The 21,588-nt window shown below is 38.4% G+C and overlaps 1 protein-coding gene across 1 annotated transcript; it reads left to right on the top strand.

The window, feature by feature from the left end:
* Positions 1 to 20,137, top strand: CATSPER2 (cation channel sperm associated 2). The gene is given in 14 exon segments (XM_079127817.1): positions 1 to 188; positions 740 to 886; positions 1,505 to 1,678; positions 1,892 to 1,960; positions 10,583 to 10,755; positions 11,285 to 11,440; positions 11,719 to 11,832; positions 11,835 to 11,845; positions 12,903 to 13,081; positions 13,270 to 13,369; positions 13,705 to 13,761; positions 15,543 to 15,796; positions 16,460 to 16,627; positions 17,840 to 20,137. Coding segments are annotated over 13 exon segments (1,632 nt in total). The 5' UTR covers positions 1 to 188; positions 740 to 741; the 3' UTR covers positions 17,872 to 20,137.
* Positions 20,138 to 21,588: the final 1,451 nt, after the last annotated feature.

The following is a 21,588-nucleotide window of genomic DNA, read 5'->3' as shown; positions in this document are numbered from 1 at the left end:
TAAGCGCCGCGGTAGGGGCGGGGCCCGGGGCGGGCAGGAGCCTGGGGGTCTGCAGGAAAGGCGGCGCAGAGACTGGGGCTGGGCCCCGAGAGGGTCCATCATGCGGGGAACCAAATTCTAGGGTCCCTGGAGCCGGAGGCCAGGGTGTGAAGTCAGGGTTGAGTGGGCGGAAGAGAGCCTGGGTTGAGGTGAGGCCCAGAAACTGGAGTTGAGAGGAGGAGCTGGCCCCTGAGCGAGCGTTGGAGTGGACACACGCCGCAGGACACATTTTCAAAATGTCAAGCTGTTGCATTTTGTCCAATTCCTGATCAATTTTTATTTATTTATTTTTATTTTTTTTGTAGCAACCACCTATTCCCTCCCACCGCCCCAATTCATTGCTTGATTCCCTCAGGTCCAGATGGGTCCTGGACACTTTGTCCAGCCTTAGGGACCCTGCGCTGGTGCCTGCTGCTTTTTTACTGAAAAAAATATAAATGAGTTTTAATTAGAAATGTCGTCAGAAAATCAAGTTTTCTGGGCACTCGTTTGACTGCGCAATATCTCTTTTCTCTTTTGTTTAAAACAAACCAACCAGTCTTAGTGAATTTGTTCTTCCTAACTGTTCCTGGTTCCTAGATTTGAGCTTCTTAAGTTCTCTTAAAGACAAAAAGGGTAAAGAGGAGGAGCAAAATCCCCTCTAATCCTGGTGCAACTTTTAAGAATGAAATAACCCTCGATTATTCTGTTTTCTTAACAGTCATGGCTACTGATTACCAAGCAGGGCACATGCAACTGCCCAGAGCTGATGCCATTCGTTCACGTCTCATCGATACTTTCTCTCTCATCCAACATTTGCAAGGCTTAAGCCAAGCTGTGCCACGGCATACTCTCCGGGAGATACTTGGTCAGCTGTTTCTTCATTACACTTAGTTTAAGACTCCTGTTCTTATCCTTAAGAGTAGGAAGCAGAGAAATTTAAGGGTAGAAAATTAAGGGAAGTTTGGTTTGGTTGCTGGTTTGGAGGCTGCACCAAACTTGATAAATTATCAAGGGTTGTATAAATAAAACTCTTAGAATCCAGGAAATAGAACCCATGTCACTCTCTTTTAGACTATTAGTTTGACTAACTTTGAATGAAACTCTTCAGAGTTTCTACCAAAGACACTTAAAACTTAGAGTTGAACCTGCTGCTTTTATTCTTGGGCATGGTCAGTACTGGTCTTAAGCAATATGTTAATTCTTACCTCAGACAACAAGATTTTTAATTGGGTGAGAAGGAGCAGCTGCAAGGCAAGTCCTTGCACTACAGAATCAATTTTCTAATCAGTTTCCCTACCTCCAGCACCCCCTTTAATAACCCCAAAGAATTTCCTTTATATTTGTCCACTATCTCCAACTACTCCCCTTTTTTTGAGATAGAGGCTTGCTGACCTTTAACTCCTGGACTCAAGATACTCATGCTTCAGCTTCAAGTAGCCAGGACTGGAGGCATGTGCTATCCCTTTGAAAATTTTTGTTATAGATCCTTCCCTTCAGAAGAAACTTTTGCTGGGAGATCAGCATCAGCTAGTGCGATTCTCCATAAAGCCTCGACATGTAGGACGGATTTCACATGCCCAGCGAATGTTGAGCAGGCTTCGTGTGCGCTGCAGTCAGAGGCCACCTCTTTCCTTGTGGGCTGGATGGGTTCTTGAGAGTATCCTTTTATGTCTCTGATTTTATGCATGACTATTCATCATCTGCATGTGACTAATTTTCCCTTCCCAAACACCATTTTCATTGTGTCTAATGGTCTATCTGTCTATCTATCCCTACTGGGGTCCTCATGCTATGGCTTATGTTCTTGCCATTATTATTTCAGTTCCATAAATCAGAAAGAACTCCACTGTGTTTCCTTAAGAGAAAATAGGTTCTGTCTTCACAAATTTCGTCATCTTCCTCATCTTCCTGAATACAATCGTACTCATGGTTGAAATAGGTGAGAACTGATATTGAAAGGGGAGGTGGGTGGGAGGTATTTTTCTTTTAAATTGATTGTTTTACCTTTTAAAATATTGTTTGAGTTGTGATAGGGACAATTATATTAAACCCTCTGGAGTAGGATTTATGTAGAGCTGCTTAGATGTAGAAACATTTGGAGGGTTCTCAAGGGTACTGTATAGTGGATACAAGGTAGTCTAAACACTAAAAGATAGGGTATAATATGTAACAATGTAATAAATCCACAAGGAACTGGAGGTGGGAAAAACAGTTATATTTCTTATTAGTTTAGTCTAATATTTGCCCCTGCAGTACAGGGGGATCAGCCCAGGGCCTTATACATGCTATTTAAGTTCTCTATTACTGAGCAACATCCCTTACCTTGAACAATTTCTATCAAAGATATTGGTATTATCAGTGAATGATCTAACATTTACATTTCACAATATATTTAGAAAGATTATAAATATGAATAAGAAAGCTCACAAAGCCCGGCATGGTGGCGCACGCCTATTTCCCAGTGGCTCAGAAGACTGAAGCAGGAGGATCATGAGTTCAAAGCCAGCCTCAGCAAAAGTGAGACACTTAGTAAGACCCTGTCTCTAAATAAAATACAAAACAGTGCTGGGGATATGGCTCAGTGGTCAAGTGCCCCTGAATTTAATCCCCCAGTACCAAAAAAAAAAAAAAAAAAAAAAAAAAGCTCATGAGGTATGTAGTTAGGGACAACTAACATAGCATAACCAAAAATTACTTAGAAAGTAGATTTCATTATATGAAATGCATTAAAAACAGAACATCTAGAGAATCAGTGAGCTCATTGTCTCAAATAAACTGCTCAGAAATGATGAAAGAACAGTAGAAGTAATTCCTTGTTTCATCCTTATTATTTGGAGGAAGCTTCCCATTTAACATAATCCTTTTTTCTGGCCTGATGGCACATGCCTGTAATCCCAGTGACTTGGGAGGCTGAGGCAGGAGGATTGCAAGTTTGAGTCTAGCCTCAGCAATTTAGCTATATCCTGTCCCTGTCTTAAAATAAATAAAAAGGGCTGGGGATGTGTCAGTGTAGAGTCCCCCTGGTTTCAATCCCCAGTGCCACCAGTAAAAAAAAAAACGTTTTTTTTAATGCATTCAGGTCAGATATTTAAATAACTGATGTCACTTACTACTACAGTGTATACAATAAACTTTGAGGTATTTTATTTCTTCATAATGGTATAGATTTTGAACTAAGTCACAATTTCTTATTTCTTGTGATTGCCAGCATGTATTTGCCTTGTGGGATTAGGGATATAGTCTTAATCTTTGAAATGAGTAAATAGCAGTTACAGTAATCCCTCCCACACTCATAAGGGGATATATTTCAGTCCTTCCAGTGGATGACTGAAGCTGTGAGTAATACCAAAATCTATATATGCTATGTTTTTTACATTTACATACATAGCTATGATAAAGTTTAATTTATAAATTAGGCACAGTAAGAGATTAACAACAACTAATAATAACATGAATAGTTATAATAGCAGGTTGAGGATGTAGCTCAAAGATATGGAACTTGCCTATTATGTGTGAAGCCCTGGGTTTAATCCGCAGTATTGCTGCGGAAAAAAAAAAAAAGAACAATTATTATAATACTATTCTGTAATAAAATTGTCAGCCTACCACTCAAGGCCATTATTAAATGAGATAAGGAATACTTGAACACAATTATTGTAATACTTCCACAGTGGGTTTGATAACCAAGTCAGCTACTAAATAACTAATGGACAGGTAGTATATATTATGTAGGTATGCTGAACAAAGAAATGATCCACATCCTGAATGGGATGGAGCAGCACAACCTGAGATTTCATCACACTATGAGAATAACTTTTAATTTAAAACTCATAAATTGTTATTTCTGGAACTTTCCATTTAATGTTTTCAGAGCATGGTTGACTGCAGGTAACTATAACCAAGGAAAGCAAAACCATAGATAAGGAGTAACTACTGTAAATGTACAGGATTCCCTACATCTAAAAAATACATCAAAACAGAGTAAGACTAACTATTACTATGCCAGATGACAGATGAATTACCAGGCAAGTTCATGAAAATTCATACTCCATTTTTTCTTTCTTTTTTTCTGCCCCTTTTCCCATAAGCCCAACGTTCTTTCAATAGGACCTGAATGATAGAGGGCTTGTTGAACATGCATGAGCCCTACGTTCAGTCCCCAGCACTGAAAAATAATTTTTTCCTATCTTGTTTTCATGGTATAAAGATAAGAGGGATTTTGCAAAGAGCAATTATCTGTGGTTAACAGATTTTTTCCCCCGAGTACTGGGCATTGAGCTCAGGGGTATTTTACCTCTAAGCTACATCCCAGCCCTTTTTATTTTGAGACAGGGTCTCACTAAATTGCCCTAGCTGGCCTTGAACTTGCAATCCTCTTGCCTCAGCCTCCCAAGTCACTGGAATTACAGGCATGTGCCACTGCTCTGGCAAGAAATATTTTTCTTGTAGATCACAAGTGTTATTATGGATAGGAAAAAAATAGAAATTAACAGTTCTTTAGATCAAACCTGCTCTTTTTTGTCTTGTGGTTTTGTTTCCCAGTAATACATATATATTCTTGAAGACTTCCTTAGCCATGTTAGGCATTTCACTATTTTTTGGGATATAAAAGAGTAGATTTATGTACTAATAATATTTTGGACTAGCATATTATTAAATATTGTATTTTAATGCTCACCATTATATTAATAATCAGTGAGCAGATTTTTAGTTTTGCCATTTAGTAAGTGATTTATGTTACTTATAAAAAAGTATATAATTTGTTTACAAATTATTTTTAAAATAACATTGATTTTGATTTGTGGATCAAATATATTTATATTACATTATATTATATGTTAAATACATGCTATATAGTTTTTGGTATTGGGAATTAAATCTGCGACTGATGTACTAAGCTACATACCTAGCACTTTTTATTTTTTATTTTTTTATTTTGAGATGAGGTTTAAGTTTTCTGGGTTGGCTTTGAACTTGTGACCTTTCTGCCTCAGCATCATGAGTAGCTGAGATTATAGGCATGTAATCTCACCTTGCTCTTGCTGCATGTTAAATATTGTATGTTAAATGTGAATTAAAATTTAACTATGTGTTAGAACATAAAATTAGGGAAAAATCTATTTCTGCAACTAGACATTGGTAATTCTGCTTTGCACTTTCAACATCCATTGACTTACTTTAAAAAATAATTTTCACATTTTGTTTCTCTAAAGAAAGATTTGAGCCAGACGCCTATAATCCCAGTGGTTTGGGAGGCTGAGACAGGAGGATAATGAGTTCAAAGCCAACCTCAGTAATTAGCGGGGCCCTAAGCAACTCAGTGAGACCCTGCCTCTAAGTCTCTAAATGAAAATACAAAATAGGGCTGGGGATGTAGCTTAAGTGGTTGAGTACCCCTGAGTTCAATCCCTGGTACCCCGCTCACCCCCTTCTCCCCCCCACCTTCCCCCAAAAAAGAAAGAAAGATTTGGCTCATTTACAAGCCTTTCTCTGAAAATTGCCACCATGGATAATACTTATTTCCAATTAGAAAATAAGTATAACATCATTACAGGGTTTTTTGGACATTGATGTTTAAGGTTTAGAGATAGCTTGATGTGCTATATAAAATTTTTTAATATGTGAGTGCATTTTATGGAATCTAATGAAGATCATCTTGAGATAAACTTGCAGAATTATCATTCATATGCTTTTCTTTTTCTTTCATGGTACCCAAGGGTTCTTACCCACTGACCCATATCCCCAGCCCTTTTTTAATGTTTTGTTTAGAGACAGAGCCTCACTGAGTTGCTTAGGGCCTCGCTAAATTGCCGAGTCTGGCTTTGAATTCATGACCCTCCTGCCTCAGCCTTCGCTGGTGCTGGGATTATAGGTATGCGCCACCTTGCTGAGCTCTTATTCTCTTCTTAAAGTTGTACCTCAGCATCAGTGTTCCTTACTTAATTGTGGCTATAAATAGCTAAAATACTCCTTATAAAATGAACAATTTAAACTATATAAGTGTCAAAATCTATATAATTTGTGTTCTTCAGGGTGATTAAGTATGTTCTGATCTTCTTTAACTGCCAGGCATATCAGTCAGAACATTTGAAGTTCCTCAGATGGTTCTGTTTTAGAGGGGAATATATTTAAGTTACTAAAGGATGAATATGGAAATTAGAGCCCATAACACCTTTAAAATCACTAAACTCTGGAACACCTCAAGAATTCCCAGGGTACTGTCATGTATAACTAAAAACAACAACAAAAAATACCAACCAGGGGTTTGCAAATTTGTTTGAAAATGCTTTCTAGTTGGAAAAGTCCTGAGATGCAGAAAGATAAAGCTTCCAAGGTCATTCATTTAGAAGCTGGTGGAGCTTATTTTCAAACCCAGGTATCTGGCCCTGAAATCTTTTCCTTTAATTCAATCTGAAATTCTGAATATTGGTTGTTACATTAAACATATATCCTTATACCCATAACTAGAAAAAGAAAGCTAACTAATTGTAAAAAATGAGTGTACCTTCTTTGAATGGATGCTGAAAAAGTATATGGTAGTGTGGAAAGAATCTTAGAATCTGCAAAATAATTAAAATAATAAGGGATAATTCCCATATGCTAGCTATAAGAAAAGTATTGTAAAGTTGAAAAACTTAACTAGGTAACAGAAAATTTAGGAAAAATAATAGAAACCAGATAATTAAGCCATTGAGGAATTTAAGATTATTTAGGTGTATGTGTATACATCTCTACATTTTTTTTACCAGTTGACATATCATTATTGAGGGCAATTCTGCCCTTCCACAAAAGTCCTTAAGTCCTTTTGTTCTAACTCAATATATCATTTCTTACATTATAAGGATTTGGGGTGGGGGTGGTACCAGGGATTGAACTCAGGGACGCTCAACCACTGAGCCACATCCTCAGCCTTATTTTGTATTTTATTAGAGACAGGTACTCACCGAGTTACTTTAGCACCTCACTTTTGCTGAGGCTGGCTTTGAACTCATGTTCCTCTTGCCTCATTCTCCCAAGCCACTGGGATTATAGGTGTGTGTACCACTGCATGCAGCATGTTATAGGGATTTTGCCACTTTTTTGTTTTGTGGTGCAGGGGACTGAACCCAGGGACTGTACCACTGAGTTACATTTTGAGAGGGGTCGGCTAAGTTGCCAAAGCTGGCCTTGAACTTGGAATCTTCCTGCCTCAGCTTCCAGGTAGCCAGGATTAGAGGCATGTGCTGCTGTGCTTGGCAGAATTTTACCAGTCTTATTTTCATATCATGTAACTTGACCAACTCAGTACTAGTATTTTATTATAGTCTCACTTGTATAAAACTAAATGAGGGAAAGAGGAAACACTGGGGAATTATATTTTTATATTGTATGCAAGTACAAAATGTAACAACAAATTCCACTATTAAGTAAAACTGTAATGTACCAATAAAAAATGGAAAAAACCCCAAATGCTTATTTCTCACAAAGGAATTGTAAGCATTGTTTGAACTCATGATTTGGTACTCTGTTGTTGTTAGTGGAACATATATACAAATTATGGTGTGCTATTCTCTTCAGCAATGTTAAACTTCTCTTGCAACCAATGTGAATTTACCTGATATATTAGGAAGTAGCAATAGACAACTATTAATGTTGAAACTCTACCTTGTCAAATAGAAACATAGGCATATGCCTGACATGCTTGATCAAGCTGCTGCCTTCTCTCACCCCAAGACAAGAATATTCAAGTGTAGAATTTCACTATTAACTTACAACAGTGACTAAAATTCCTGGTTGGACTGTGCTGGGCTCCTCAGCTCTATTTCTAATAAGATTCCTTTGCATTGTGAAGGTAGGCTGACTTTATTTTTTTATTTTTATTTATTTTTTTGTTACCAGGGATTGAACCCAGGGGCACTTAACCACTGAGCCACATCCCCAGCCCTTTTTAAATATTTTATTTAGAGACAGGGACTCACTAAGTTGCTTAGGGCCTTGCTGAAGTCCTGAGGCTGGCTTTGAACTCACAATCCTCCTGCCTCAGCCTCTCAAGCTGTTAGGATTATAGGTGTGTGCCACTGCACTCGGCAGGCTAAAATGTTTTTCATTATAGTTTCATTTCAGATGTATACACATTTTCATTAGTTGATGCAAGATTTGAGGTAATCACTTTTGCACACTCTGTTTTGCTTAGGCAATTCCTGCAGTTTTTTTCCTCTGAACTTCCTTAGGTTCATTTAACTTCTTAAAAAAAAAAAAAAAAGAAAAAAAGAGGGCTGGGGAGATAGCTTAGTTGGTAGAGTGCTTGCCTTGCAAGCACAAGGCCCTGGGTTTGATCCCCAGCACCACAAAAAAAAAAAAAAAAAAAAAAAAAGAAAAAGAAAAAGCCCTTTTCCCTAGAGAATAAAATAACACCTACTTATTTAATTTGTACTTATATACTCAAATCATCAGATTCCTCTTTCTAAGACCCTTACTTTAAATCATTTCATTGCTCTCTATGGGTTCCTGTTTTGTGAAGGCAAAAACTAAACAAAAATTGTAGCATTCCATTTTCCAGTCACAAATGTGGTCTTTAACTACTTTTAATACTATAATCTCATGTTTCTGAGATCCAGAATTTGTTATTGAGAAAATACTGTTATTTTATTGAATCTAAGCTGCCATCAATAGTGAAATGCACTATTTATCACTAAGAAAAATCATTCTGGACACATTGATTATAAGATGCATTCTAATTTCAGAGATGTTAAAAATGAAACATTGTCTCTTAGAATTGAAGGAACATTTTATGTAAAAGAAAAATGTCAAGAAGCACATATCCTAAAGAAGTATTAGGATAAGTATGACTCCCATTGTCTTTTTTTTTTTTTTTCCTTTGGCCATGCTGAGGATTGAACCCAGGACCTTGTGCTTACAAGGCAAGCACCCTACTGACTGAGCTATCTCCCCAGTCCCCTTTATCTTTTTTTTTTTTTTTTTTTTTGGCAGTGCTGGGGATTGAGCCCAGGGCCTTATGCTTACGCCCATGTCTTTTTAAAATTATTTATATATATATTTTTAGTTGTTGATGAACCTTTATTTTATTCATTTATTTATATGTGGTGCTGAGAATTGACCCCATTGCTTCACACATGCTAGGCAATCACTCTACCACTGAGCCCACAACTCCAGCCCTCCCACTGATTTTTAAGGAGAGGCCAACCCATTCCAGAGAGTTGACTGTCTGGTTCCATTCTTTTTATCTTGACCCATTCCAAGATCAGGTAACTGTAAAGCAATAACACCATCATGTTGATTCTTATTTAGCTTTTAGGTCTATTTTGACCTTAATGTTTTTTTCTAGAGCATAGTGTGCATTCATTAAATGTATAAAAGTGATGAAGAGGGTTGAGAGATAAAGGCAACGAGTTAAGTGACAGCAGTTAGCAAATAATGAGGTTCGGAGAGGAGAGGAAGTATAGGGTTCAATTTGCTTTGCAGGAAAAAAAATCAATTTTTGTCAGAGAAGAGTAAAGAAAGCTAAAAAAATAAAGGGCCAAGTAATTTTGAGGTAGGACAGAGACATAAGTATAAGTAGAAAGGGTACAAGCGAGACAAAATAGGAGTGGCCATGGATTAAAAAATCTAGATTTAGAAGTCACTTTCATATCTTTATCATAAACAGCACTGTTAGATCAATTATTAGACTTTATCCATAGGTACACCAATGTACACCAATGTAGTATCATGTTCCAAAGCAGAAGCTTCAAAAAAGAAAAAGAAAGAAAAGTAAATAACCCTGGTGTTCCTAATAGTCAACTTTTCAGCAAATGACCCCCATACTGGTAATGGTCAGCATGTTCAGTTAACCAACACAAGGGAGAACTAAAAACAATCTTTTAGATCACATCCTTATACTACTCATCTTACATATATAAATGCACCTACCTAAGATGTAGTTATGGCATTCCTCTTCAATGCCCACACTCTACCCTGTCTCTCAGAGTGTGCGTTTCTTTCAATAAATTCAGTCTGTTCCTTATGTTGACCTTTCTTTAAATTCCTTTATGTGATGATATCAAGGATCCTCACTTCCTGAGTTGAGGTCCACCTCCCTTTTGGGGGACCTCCTTGATATCCCTGCCTGGTGATGACTTCATGTTCTAACACAGTATAAACAAGAATATAACCATGAATCTGACTTCTTGTTTGCACATCCCTTATGAAATACTTTACATATCATGGTCCTACATTTTCATAAGACCCAATGCTTTCTTGTGAACTCTGGGACTTATTTAACAGTACAGCAGGTGTGGGTGGAGATGATAAAAGGGGGGAATCCCTTAATGATTGTGTGATCCCAGAATGGTATGGGAAGTGACTTGCAGTTTGTTAGATATCAACAGGAGATGAATTGTGGCTGTTTTTCTAATGGTCATTTTTGTCCATCCCTAAATTTTACAGGTTGAAGCAACAGTGATAAGAAACTCAAAGAAAATTGAGTAGTAGTTGACAAAACTGTGGTTTATAAGTGATCATTTTCCATCATTCAGCTTCCTACTTCCTTAATTTTTATTCCTCCTTTGCTTTATCCTCACAGAATTGCTAGAATCCACAAATGCCAAACTGTGGCCATTGAAGCTGACTTTGGAGGTGGCAGCCTGGTTTATCTTGTTTATTTTCATCTTAGAGATCCTTCTTATGTGGCTATCAAGCTTTTTCCTCTTCTGGAAGAATGCCTGGAATGTATTTGACTTTATTGTTACCATATTGGTAAGAATAGAGATCTTGAGGATTAGTTAGTGGGTTGAGGAATGTATTTAGGTAAATCAAAATAACAAGAAAACAGGAAAAAACACACAAATTTACGTAATTTCCTTCTTTTTTTTTTTCTCTCTAGAACTAAAAGTCAGTAGATGCAAGAATTGTTGGTATTAGGAACAAGGTAGAATCTAACCACAACATAAATCCCAGAAATAACACCTGTCAGTTACTGAGAACTTATCAAGTGCCATGCACTATTTTAATGTTTTATATGTATTCTCTCAATTGTGCTCCATAACAGCTCAAGGAGATAAACACTAATTTTATCCCTTTTTTATATCTAAACAAGTCAAAGTGCAGAGTTTAGGTGATTTAGTATAGGAGGATCAGCCCTCCAATTCAGATGGGAAACAATCCCCTAAGAATGCTATTCAAGGACAGTGCCTAGGAAACCATTAGGAGGGATGGGATGAAAGAAGAGGGCAACTGTGCCTGGGTAGTTTCAGGTATATTTTACTCCTAATCTTGTTTCCCACAGTCTTTGCTTCCTGAAATTGTGGTGCTGGGAGGGGTAACAGGTCAATCTGTGTGGCTCCAACTGCTGAGGATCTGCCGGGTGCTGAGGTCTCTCAAACTCTTTGCACGATTCCGTCAAATTCGAGTTATTATTTTGGCCCTGGTCAGGGCCCTCAAGGTGATTTGACTGTTGCAACTAAAGCAGGGGGCAAGGTGGATGGAGGTTTTAGCATTTAACATGAAATAAGTCTGGGTGGGTCAAATAAGGCAATAAAAGGTCATGTGATATGTTATTTGTTGAGAAAGGAACAGGGATAAACTGCTGTGAATTTGAGATGATTGGGTTTTGGAGTGGAAGTAAAGGTTTGGTGTGGGCTGACCAGGTGGGCTTGACTAGGCTATTGGTGGAGATCAGCCTAGTCCGGCCCACCTCTAACTTGAGGTCATGGCCTCCAGAGCATGACCTTCCTCTTGATGCTGCTGCTCATCTTCTTCTACATTTTTGCTGTGACTGGTGTCTACTTCTTTGAGGCTTACACCCGTTCAACTCAGCAGGAACCTGGTGTACAACGGTTTTCTTCTCGTATGCAGGGCTGGGGAAGCCTGGGTGAGGGGAGAGATTTTGGGTTAGATACTGGGAAGCTCATCCAAAGCACAGTAATACAAAACATATAATTTATCGTAAGAAACTAGAATAGTTTCCTTCTGCTTCATCCTCCCAAGCTGCTAGGATTATAGGCATGTACAACTGTGCCCAACCCCTGACCTTTTTATTTTTAATTTTGAGACAGAGTCTAGTTAAGTTGCCCAGGCTGTCCTTGAATATGTAATCTTCCTGCCACAGCCTCCCAAATTGCTGGGATTACAGGTGTACACTACTGTGCCCAGCAGTTTTTATATTATAATTTTGTATATATACATGATCATTGTTTGGAATTGTATATGTTTATGTCACACATCTATCCATGTATCAGTTCATACCAGCAAGTTAGAACAATGAGAATGAACTTTTTAAAAATCTAGTTGATTTCCCAGTCTGTGATATTTATTTATAATCCCAGTGACTACAGAGACTGAGGCAGGAAGATTACAAGTTTTAGGCCAGCCTCAGTCATTTAGTGAACTCCTGTCTCAAATTTTTTTTAAATTAAAAAATGGGAGGGAAGTACTGGGCATGTAACTCAGTGGTAAAGCATCCCTGGGTTAAATCCCCAGTACAAACCCCCCCACCCCAAACCAAATCAACCAACCAAACAAACAAAAAATGTAGTTGGTAACTCATTCCTCTTTTAAAAATTTAGTATCAGTTAAGTATTTACTGTGCTTCAGTACTAATAGAATAGTGACGGGTATTATTTAAGATAAAGGAAAATGTGTGTGTGTGCAGGAGATTGAATCCAGGGCCTTGAGCATTCTATCAATGCCTGTACCAATGAGCTGGAACCCCCCAATCCCAGGAAAATTTAATAAAACAACTTCAAACTGAAGAATGATTAGCTAAAAAAATTTTTTAACAAATTAGAAAAGGAGTCATAGAACAAACTCTGAAGAAATTTTGTGTTGCTTTAAAAATAAGAATGGTACAGTTTCTGAGAGATTTATATCTCTGCTTCTATTCATTCACACACATTTTTCTTTAGGGACTTGTTGAATTCCCTAGTGACAGTATTCATTCTCTTCACCTTGGATCATTGGTACGCACTGCTTCAGGATGTCTGGAAGGTTCCTGAAGTCAGCCGTGTATTCAGCAGCATCTATGTCATCCTTTGGTTATTGCTTGGCTCCATTATCTTTAGAAATATCATAGTAGCCATGATGGGTAAGCATGGAGGTGCAAATCGTTGGGAGAGATGGTTGGCAAAATATTGGTCTGATAGCTGGGATTGGTGGACTGATAGAACCCAGTGTCAGGAAGGCTTGGGTCCTGGAATGGTCTGTTCCCACCCAAGCCCTCTCTCCAGATCTAGTCACCACCATCTCCCAACTCCTAATGGCCCTTTGGGGCAGTTACTAATTTCCAGAATATCCGGAATGAGCTGACCGAGGAAATGACACATCTGGAGGTTCAACACAAAGCTGACTTATTCAAGCGGCAGATTATTCAGAGGTCTGCTCCCTGTTTTCAGACCCAACTTTATTTCTCTCAAGGGCTCTCTGACCTCATTCCTGGTTTTTGCTCCTGGGCCTTGACCCTACTTTTTCCCTATGACAGAAGATTTGCCCCTAAAGTTAAGAATTCCCCAGCTGAGGTATGTTGCCTAATTCTTCATCCACTATGGGGGCTTCCCCACTTTTTCACCCCTTTGCCACAATTTGTTCTCCCTGTTTAGTTTTCTTCACTTACTGATCACAATTCTTTTATTTTTTCCTTATTGCACTTATGCTTAAGTATAGTTTTCTTCACCCTTTTGCTTGTTTTTTGATTTTTTGTTTGTTTTGTAGGAGACAGAACCTGTCCCCTGAAGCACTGAGGTCAAGCCACAGCAAAATGGATACCAGGTTAGGAGTACATATGTGAGCTGGGATGGAAACATGAATGAGGAGAGCATAGAAAATCAAAGATTAAGATTGACTTTGGGACTGGGGAAGATTAACTTTGAGAGAGAATCCATTCATTTAGTAACTATTAGTTGTAATCAGTTCAGTGGTGACCCCCAAATTGTACGTCCATATCCTAACTCTCTAGAACTTTGTTACTGGGACCTTATTTTTAAAAATGGAGGCATAATGGTGCATGCGTGTAACCTCAGCAACTTGGGAGGCTGAGAGAGGAGGATCACAAGTTCAAGGCCAACCTCAGCAACTTAGCAAGACCCTGTCCCAAAATACAAAATAAAAAAAAGTGCTGAGGCTATCACTCAGTAGTTAAGTACCTCTGGGTTCAATCACCAGTACCAAAAAAAAAAAAAAAAAAAAAAAAAAAAAAGTCTTTGCAGATGTGATTAATTTAAGGATCTTGAGATGATTTCATTTTGGACAAATATCCTTAAGAGAAAGCAATCCCAGTAACTCTGAAGGCTGAGACAGGAGGATCGCAAGTTCAAAGCCAGCCTCAGCAAAAGCAAGGCGCTCAGCAACTCAGTGAGACCCTGTCTCTAAGTAAAATACAAAAAATAGGTCTGGGGATGTGTCTTAGTGGTTGAATGCCCCGATTTCAATCCCCATGCCCCCCAAAAAGAAAGAAGACACAGACCCATAGGAGAGGAGAAGGTGATGTGAAAACGGAGCTAAAAGTTGGAATGATGCAGACGAGGGAAGCTGAGGCATGCTGGGTAGCTGCCAGAGTTAGAAGAGGCAAGGAACTTTCTCTTCAAAAACCTCTAGAGGTAGTGTGCCACTGCCGAAACTTGATTCAGACTTAGGGTCTCCAGAAATGTAAGAGAATATGTTTCTGTTGTTTTAAACCACCAGGATTACAGTCATTTGTCATGGCAGCCACAAGAAACTGATGCAAACACCTTTAATGAAACAGATAGTGTTCTAGACCCTTTGTGTGTAGTAGTGAATGAGATAACAGAAGAGAAAAAAAGATACTCATTCATCCACTAACAAATAATTATTGAATACTTAGTAGGTTCTTGGGATATACCAGTGAACAAATAATAATGTCTACTTTTGTGGAGCATATACACTAGTAGAGGTAAAGAGATAATAAACAATGAACATATAGATATGTTCTATTACAAAAGTATTAAGCTAAAAGCATGCCTTATGTGTTTGAAAAACAGCAAGGAGGCCATTGTTACTGGAATAGAATAGGCAGGGGAAAGAGTGATGGGAGATGAGGTCAGAGAGATGATGGAATGGGAAACTGAATCTTTAGGGCTATGGGAGGTCACTATAGGGACATCAACTTTAACTTCAAGGGAAATGGGAAGCAGAGCAGAGGAGAGACATGGAGTGATTTACATTAAAAGCATACCGTGTTTGCTATGTTGATGATAAACTGTAAAAGAATAAGGGAAGGAGCAGAGATCAGCAACAATGCTTGTGTCCAGACAAGAGATGATTATGGCACAGATCAGTCTTGTATCAGTGAGTTAGTGAGAAAAGATGTATTTTAAGGGTAGGGCCAATGGGATTTATTAATAGATTGTATGTGGGAAGAAAGAGAAGAGATAAGAATGATATGCTAGGGGTGACTAAGGTTGGAAGTGCTAAGTATGGGAGTAGTTCAGACTTCATAAGCTTTAATTTTAGGGGATGACCAGGAACTACAATAAATTTGTCTTTACTCATAAATGCATTTGAAACAATAAAATGTCTCCATTCGCATACAGAAAAACCAGTGAACAAAAGGTATCTTCAGACTTTGAAGCTTCTAGAGAGGATCATGCAGAGACTGAATTCAGTGCTGCAGAAGAAGAACCAGCAGAGACTGAACACAGTGCTGCTGAAGAGGATGTGGCAAAGACTGAATCAAAAACAAAAAAATCCATTCCTCTAAAAACAGAGTACCCATCTGCTTCCTCTGCCTCCTCTTCTTCCTCCTATTATTCCGTGTCTCCAGGATCCAGATATTCTGACACTGCTGGTGAGCAGAGGAGTTTCTTCAATTTGAATTCAGACTGCTCTTCTCTATGAGAAATCACAATCTTAAGATATCTGTGTTCCAATTTTCTTCGCCAGTCTGATTTTCTAGTCTTAATTATTTTCCTTGTACTATTTAATTTTCCTTGAAGTTCTGCTTCACTTTGGATAAGTGTGGCTGTGACTCTTTTCACTCATTGTATAAAGTTATCCTTTTAAACCAGGAGGGTGGCACACCTGTAATCCCAAAGATTCTGGAGGCTGAGGCAGGAGGATTGCAAGTTTGAACTTCAAGACCAGCCTCAGCAACTTAGCAAGGCCCTAAGCAACTTAATGAGAACTTGTCTCAAAATTTAATATATATATATGTGTGTGTGTGTGTGTGTGTGTGTGTGTGTGTGTATACACACACACAAACACATACATACATACATACATACATATGGGCTGAGGATGTATGTATGTAGCTCAGTGGTAAAGCAATCCTGGGTTCAATCTCCAGTATCAAAAAAAGAAAAAAAGGTCTTTTGGTGATGTGCCCTTTACCTTCCATGCTTTCTGTTTCCTCTTTCATCTCCACCTTTCTAGCCACACCATAAGAGTTAATCAAATCATTTCCAACTTTCAGAAATCTAGACATGTTTTTAAGAAGCATTCCTCCCTACAGATCATTTGGACTGGGAGACTCTTGTGCACCAGAATCTACCTGGGCTAATGGATATGGATCAGGATGACCGTGTGGTTTGGCCCAGAGATTCACTCTTCCGATATTTTGAGTTGCTGGAAAAGCTTCAGTATAACCTAGAGGAGCGTAAGATATTGCAACAATTTGCAGGTATGGATTTAGGGCAGTCAGGGGGACTGGGAGTTGTTTTCATGGGAGTAACATTTTATATATATATATATATATATATATATATATATATATATAATGTTACATATATAACTGGGAAGAAATGGGAGGGTATCCACTATTCTAGCACCTCAGCCTCTCAATGTCTGCCTTTCACCTGAAAAGGGGAAATTCTTGGTTTGGTATGTCACATTCTGAGTACGTGTCCCAATTTCCTCTAACATAGAAAACCTAGAACCTGCTTCTCCAGCAGGGGACGCCCAAATTCTATGATGTTTGGGAGCTTGTTTCCTAAGAGGATAGTGTCCAATTCCATTTGGGAATTAGGACAAGGTGGGTTTTTGCCCTATTTGGGCAGTCCGTTCCCTTCTGGACATGTTCCTTCTCTTTTAAGATCTCAGTTCAGGCATGAGCAATGGGCTTAGTCCCACACTGAACAGCTATAGGGTTTAAATGAGAAGCAGAAAACCCACAAGTGGCCACTGCTCAAAAGATGTTTATGAATTAGACTTCCCATCAGCCTCTTCTAGTGTCACTCTAGGTGTAGAGAAGTATATAGTTTAAATAGTAGAGTTTGATATAAGCTAAGAATTATCTGCTCAAAATCATTTTCCCTATGTTTCATGATATGGAGATTAATTTGGATTAATAAAAATTCCCTCTAAAAGTAAAAAAAAAAAAAAGGCTGGAAGAGTAGGGGCTTTTTATTTACAATTTAAAATGGATTAGTGTCCTCTTGAGTTCTCTTCCTCATACCTTGTTGAAAATAATCTAATGTGAATTAAATTAGGAAAGAGGACTCTGTGTGCATATGTGTATGTAGTGAGCAGAGGAGGGCAACAAGAGAAATTTATAATATTGAGACATAGAATTTTGGGTAGGGTGTCAAAGACAAGCTTTGCCCACATCAAAATTTACCTGACATTCATCCTGCTCTTTCCAGTCATTTTCTATCCTGTCTTCCCACTTGTTCTCTGGGGAAAACAGTGGAAAAGGAGAGAAGATAGAAGTTGGCTTCTTTAATATTGATTAACTTGTTTATGACAAAGATTGTAGACTCATATAGCTTAATTTAGAGTAAAGATTAGTCAATTTGTGTGGGAATCTAGAACCCAGAAAACCTAAATCTTCACCAAATGCTTATATGTTCTAAATATTCTTAGCTCTCCAGCCTTACAGTCTGTTTCTTTATAGTGCAGGCACTGATGAGTTTCGAAGACAAGTAAAGCCCTCAATGGATGGCTTCGATATGGGATGACTTCGATATCTCTGGGCCCAGCAGAAGATAATGAAGGGAATACTTGGAAATAGAGAATTCAAAATATAAATGTCTAATAAATACTGCTATTGAGTTAACTAATTAACATAGGGATACTGAAAGCATAAGGTCAGGCACAAAAGTTAGTTCAGATGCCCATGAAGCCTGTGCTCCTTGCCATTTCATTCTCTCTGCAGCTCTTAAGAGGTTTCTCGTTTGTTTGTTTTTGTTTTTGATTTTTTATACAGTGTTGGGGATTGAACCCAGGGCCTTGTACTTGACAGGCAAGCACTCTATGAACTGATCTATATCCCCAACCCCTTGAGAGCTTTTTTTTTTAAAATATGTTTTTTAGTTGTTGATGAACCTTTATTTTATTTATTTATTTATATGTGGTGTTGAGAATTGAACCCAGCGCCTCACACATGCTAGGCACACACTCTACCCCTGAGCCACAATCAGCCCAAGAGCTTTTTTTTTTTGAACCTTATCACTTAAGCCCAACACCCCACCCCCATCCCCCTCACAACTTCTGCTTTCCCTGACACAGTCTGTAAAGGACTCTGTAGAAGGAGATTCTCAGAGCTGTTGTTAGTACAACAAAATCAAGAAGTGTTGTTTCCATTTTCTACTGACATTACTTCTCTTATGCACCATTAACACTTTTTTTCCCCTTTTTGATCTTAATTGGCTTTATTTTGATTCTAGAATCAGGCAGTAGTCTGGACCAAAGATGGTTCAGAATGCTTCTATGCACCATTAATTTCAATCAGACTTCATTTTATATTTATTTCTGGACTAAAAGATAGTTCTTTATTCCAATTCTTTGCCATTGCTCAATGCAGTGTTCTTATCAATATGTTATACAGATTTTTAGTGTTATGAAGGATCTAAGAATTAATCTATCTCACATCAAAACAGGAAAACCTTTGTGTGTATGTGTGGTGCTATGAAGAGATCCCATTTCATTATTGGATGACTCAACTCAGTAGAAATGCTTATCATTAAAAAGTATATCATTTGAGTGTTTGACATGGATGAAGATATAGTATTATGAATATAGGCTATAAATAATACTCTGAATATGGAGTATATATGTATATCCCATAAGATAACCACATATGGAAGATATATTCTTTTATTTTTTTGAGATCATAAAATTGAGACTTAAAATGTTAAGGTTGAGTACAGTGGTGTAGGCCTATAAAACCAGCAACTTTGGAGGCTGAGGCAAGAGGATATCAAGACCAGATAATTTAGTAAGACCTTGTCTCAAAATAAAACACATAAAGGTTTGTCAGAATCCAAAGGTAAGGCACCCATGGGTTCAACCCCCAGTACTGCCAAAAAAAGGAAAAAGTTAACCTGTCCAAAGAGTCATACCAAGTTAGAGGCAGAGGTAAGAGTCTAAAGCAGGTTAAAAATTCTGAGTTAAGAAAGATTAAATTTAAACTATTTACACAATAAAATAGCTTACTCTATTGACTTTTCATGTAGTCACTGTTTTCACAGCTGTGGTTCATTTCTCTGTAATCCTCTCATGTGTGCTCTCCTCATGTGAAGGTAGCCAGATAATTTTCTGAAACTCCTAGACCTATGTTGCCTATTTACTCACAACCAGGATAGGAGAGACCATGACTCCTTTCTCAGTCACTGAACAAAACAAAACTGAGCTTTGGGTCAGAACAGTGATTATTCGTGCAGTGAAGTCACTGGGAAGAAGCATGAGGAACCTGGAGTGCTGTGATGTTCTATAACTTGATTTGCATGGTGGTTACTATTAGATATGTAGAATGACAAACCCCCAAAATAGTGAGGTCTGGGAAAAGGGGAGTGAGAAAGAAAGCCATACATAGAGAGCATTAATCCTTTCCCAATACATTCTTTCCAGTGACAAGACAGGCCCCAGGGAGGAGTTATCTATCAAGCCTGAAATGACAGTCTCTGGGAAGAGGCCAAGCATTGATCCTTCTCTAAACAAATCCTTTCCCAGATAGCAGCCACAGGCCCTAGACCCTCCATCTGACCCAATAAAAAATAAATCCCAGATTCCAGATCTTGACCACTGAACCCAGGACCCCCATCTGGTCCAGTAAGATAAACCCCAGATAGTCGCTGACCCCAGGTCCCCTCTCATTTTGCTCAGTAAAACACCCCAAATTCCAAACCTCTCAATGTAACCTATATAAGCCCAGTCCCCTCCTTTGTCCAGTGGCTCATTTTCCACCAGGAAAGTGGGTCCATCAGAGGCATGACTCTTGCTGAATAAAGGCTTTGAGATGATTCGTGAAGTTTGTGTTCGGCCTGGTCTTTTTGTGTTAACATTTGGTTCCCTGACTAGGAATAGGAATAAGGTGAAATTAACCCTTCCCCCTCACCCTTCCCCTTCCCCTGCAAAGAAGTGGCTGTTAATTGGCACCCCCAAGGATATCTGAGGTTGAGGGAACCCCTAGCCACAGCTCATGCAGCTATGGACTGACTGCTTCCCTCATCTCTCTCCCCACCCTACAGAAAGAGACCCTCTACACCTTCTGAGTTCACTTTGAATGGTTGCTGGTATACCGAAAATCTACTCCAATCCTGGGCTAGGTTTTTGTGGCCTATGCTTTGTGGATGGAGCAAGGATTTTTATCAAATTCTTCATTGGTGCTGAAGGCATTCTCTTTCTGACCCCCTTCCCACACCTCTCCTTCCCGCCCCAATCCTCCATTCCCTTGCACATCTAGCAAAACTTCACAGATCAGGTACCTCCTTGCCATTTTGTTTCTGCATCCACCACTGGCTTTCTCCTCTCTTCCGAGAGGTAAGACCCCATTTGTCCAGTTTCTACCAAGTAGATACTTCAGCTGTAAGCTAACCAGGACCCTCATCCCCTACCACTGAGATTCAAGTAAAGATGTTTCCCCAATTCCTAGTGGGAAAAGTCCAGTCTAATGACTTTCGGTGACTTAGAACAGGGAAAACCTGTCCTCAGTTGTCACCATGGTCAAGTCTCTCCCAGTATGGGGGGAACTACCCAATCAGTTCCCAGAGACATACCCTTGGGCTGTCTCTCTACCAATTTTAAGACCCTCTATTCATACACTGATCTCAAAATTAAATGCCTTATTAGGCTCAGCACTCAAATTTTGTCACAATACAAATTAGATAATCTGCACCAATGGTCCAAATGTGGGACCTTTGATCAAGAAATTCTCCAAGATTTAAAAAATTACTCTTATTAAAATGGAGTAATTTGTCTAAATTAAAAAATATCATAAGGGTTGTTTCAGAGTGTGAACAAAAAGGGGTCAGCAGATAGAAAAGAGAAATTTGAAGGTTCTAGGTATGGAAAAAGAAAACGTTTCTGGGTAAGAAATTCTTTATGTGATGAAATAAACAACATGAGGGTCCAGGTAAGTGATAAATAAAGGGCAAATTTCAACAAGTTTATGTATAACTAAGTTGGTTATATGTATGTGGCACAATCAGTTAAAGCTATTTAAGGTTTTACCCTAAGGTCACGTACTAACGTACTGATATAAAACCAAGGTTTAATCTATTTGTTAACCTGACAAGGATTTCTTAAAACATTAATTTACTCTTTTTTTTTTTCTTTTTTTTTTTATTGTAAACAAATGGGATACATGTTGTTTCTCTGTTTGTACATGGCACAAAGGCATACCATTTGTGTAATCATAAATTT

The sequence above is a fragment of the Sciurus vulgaris genome (genome assembly GCF_902686455.1).
Source record: "Sciurus vulgaris genome assembly, chromosome: 2".
Taxonomy (NCBI): Eukaryota; Metazoa; Chordata; class Mammalia; order Rodentia; family Sciuridae; genus Sciurus; species Sciurus vulgaris.
Note: the sequence above shows the minus strand (reverse complement) of the source record. Positions and strands in the feature narration are given on the sequence as shown.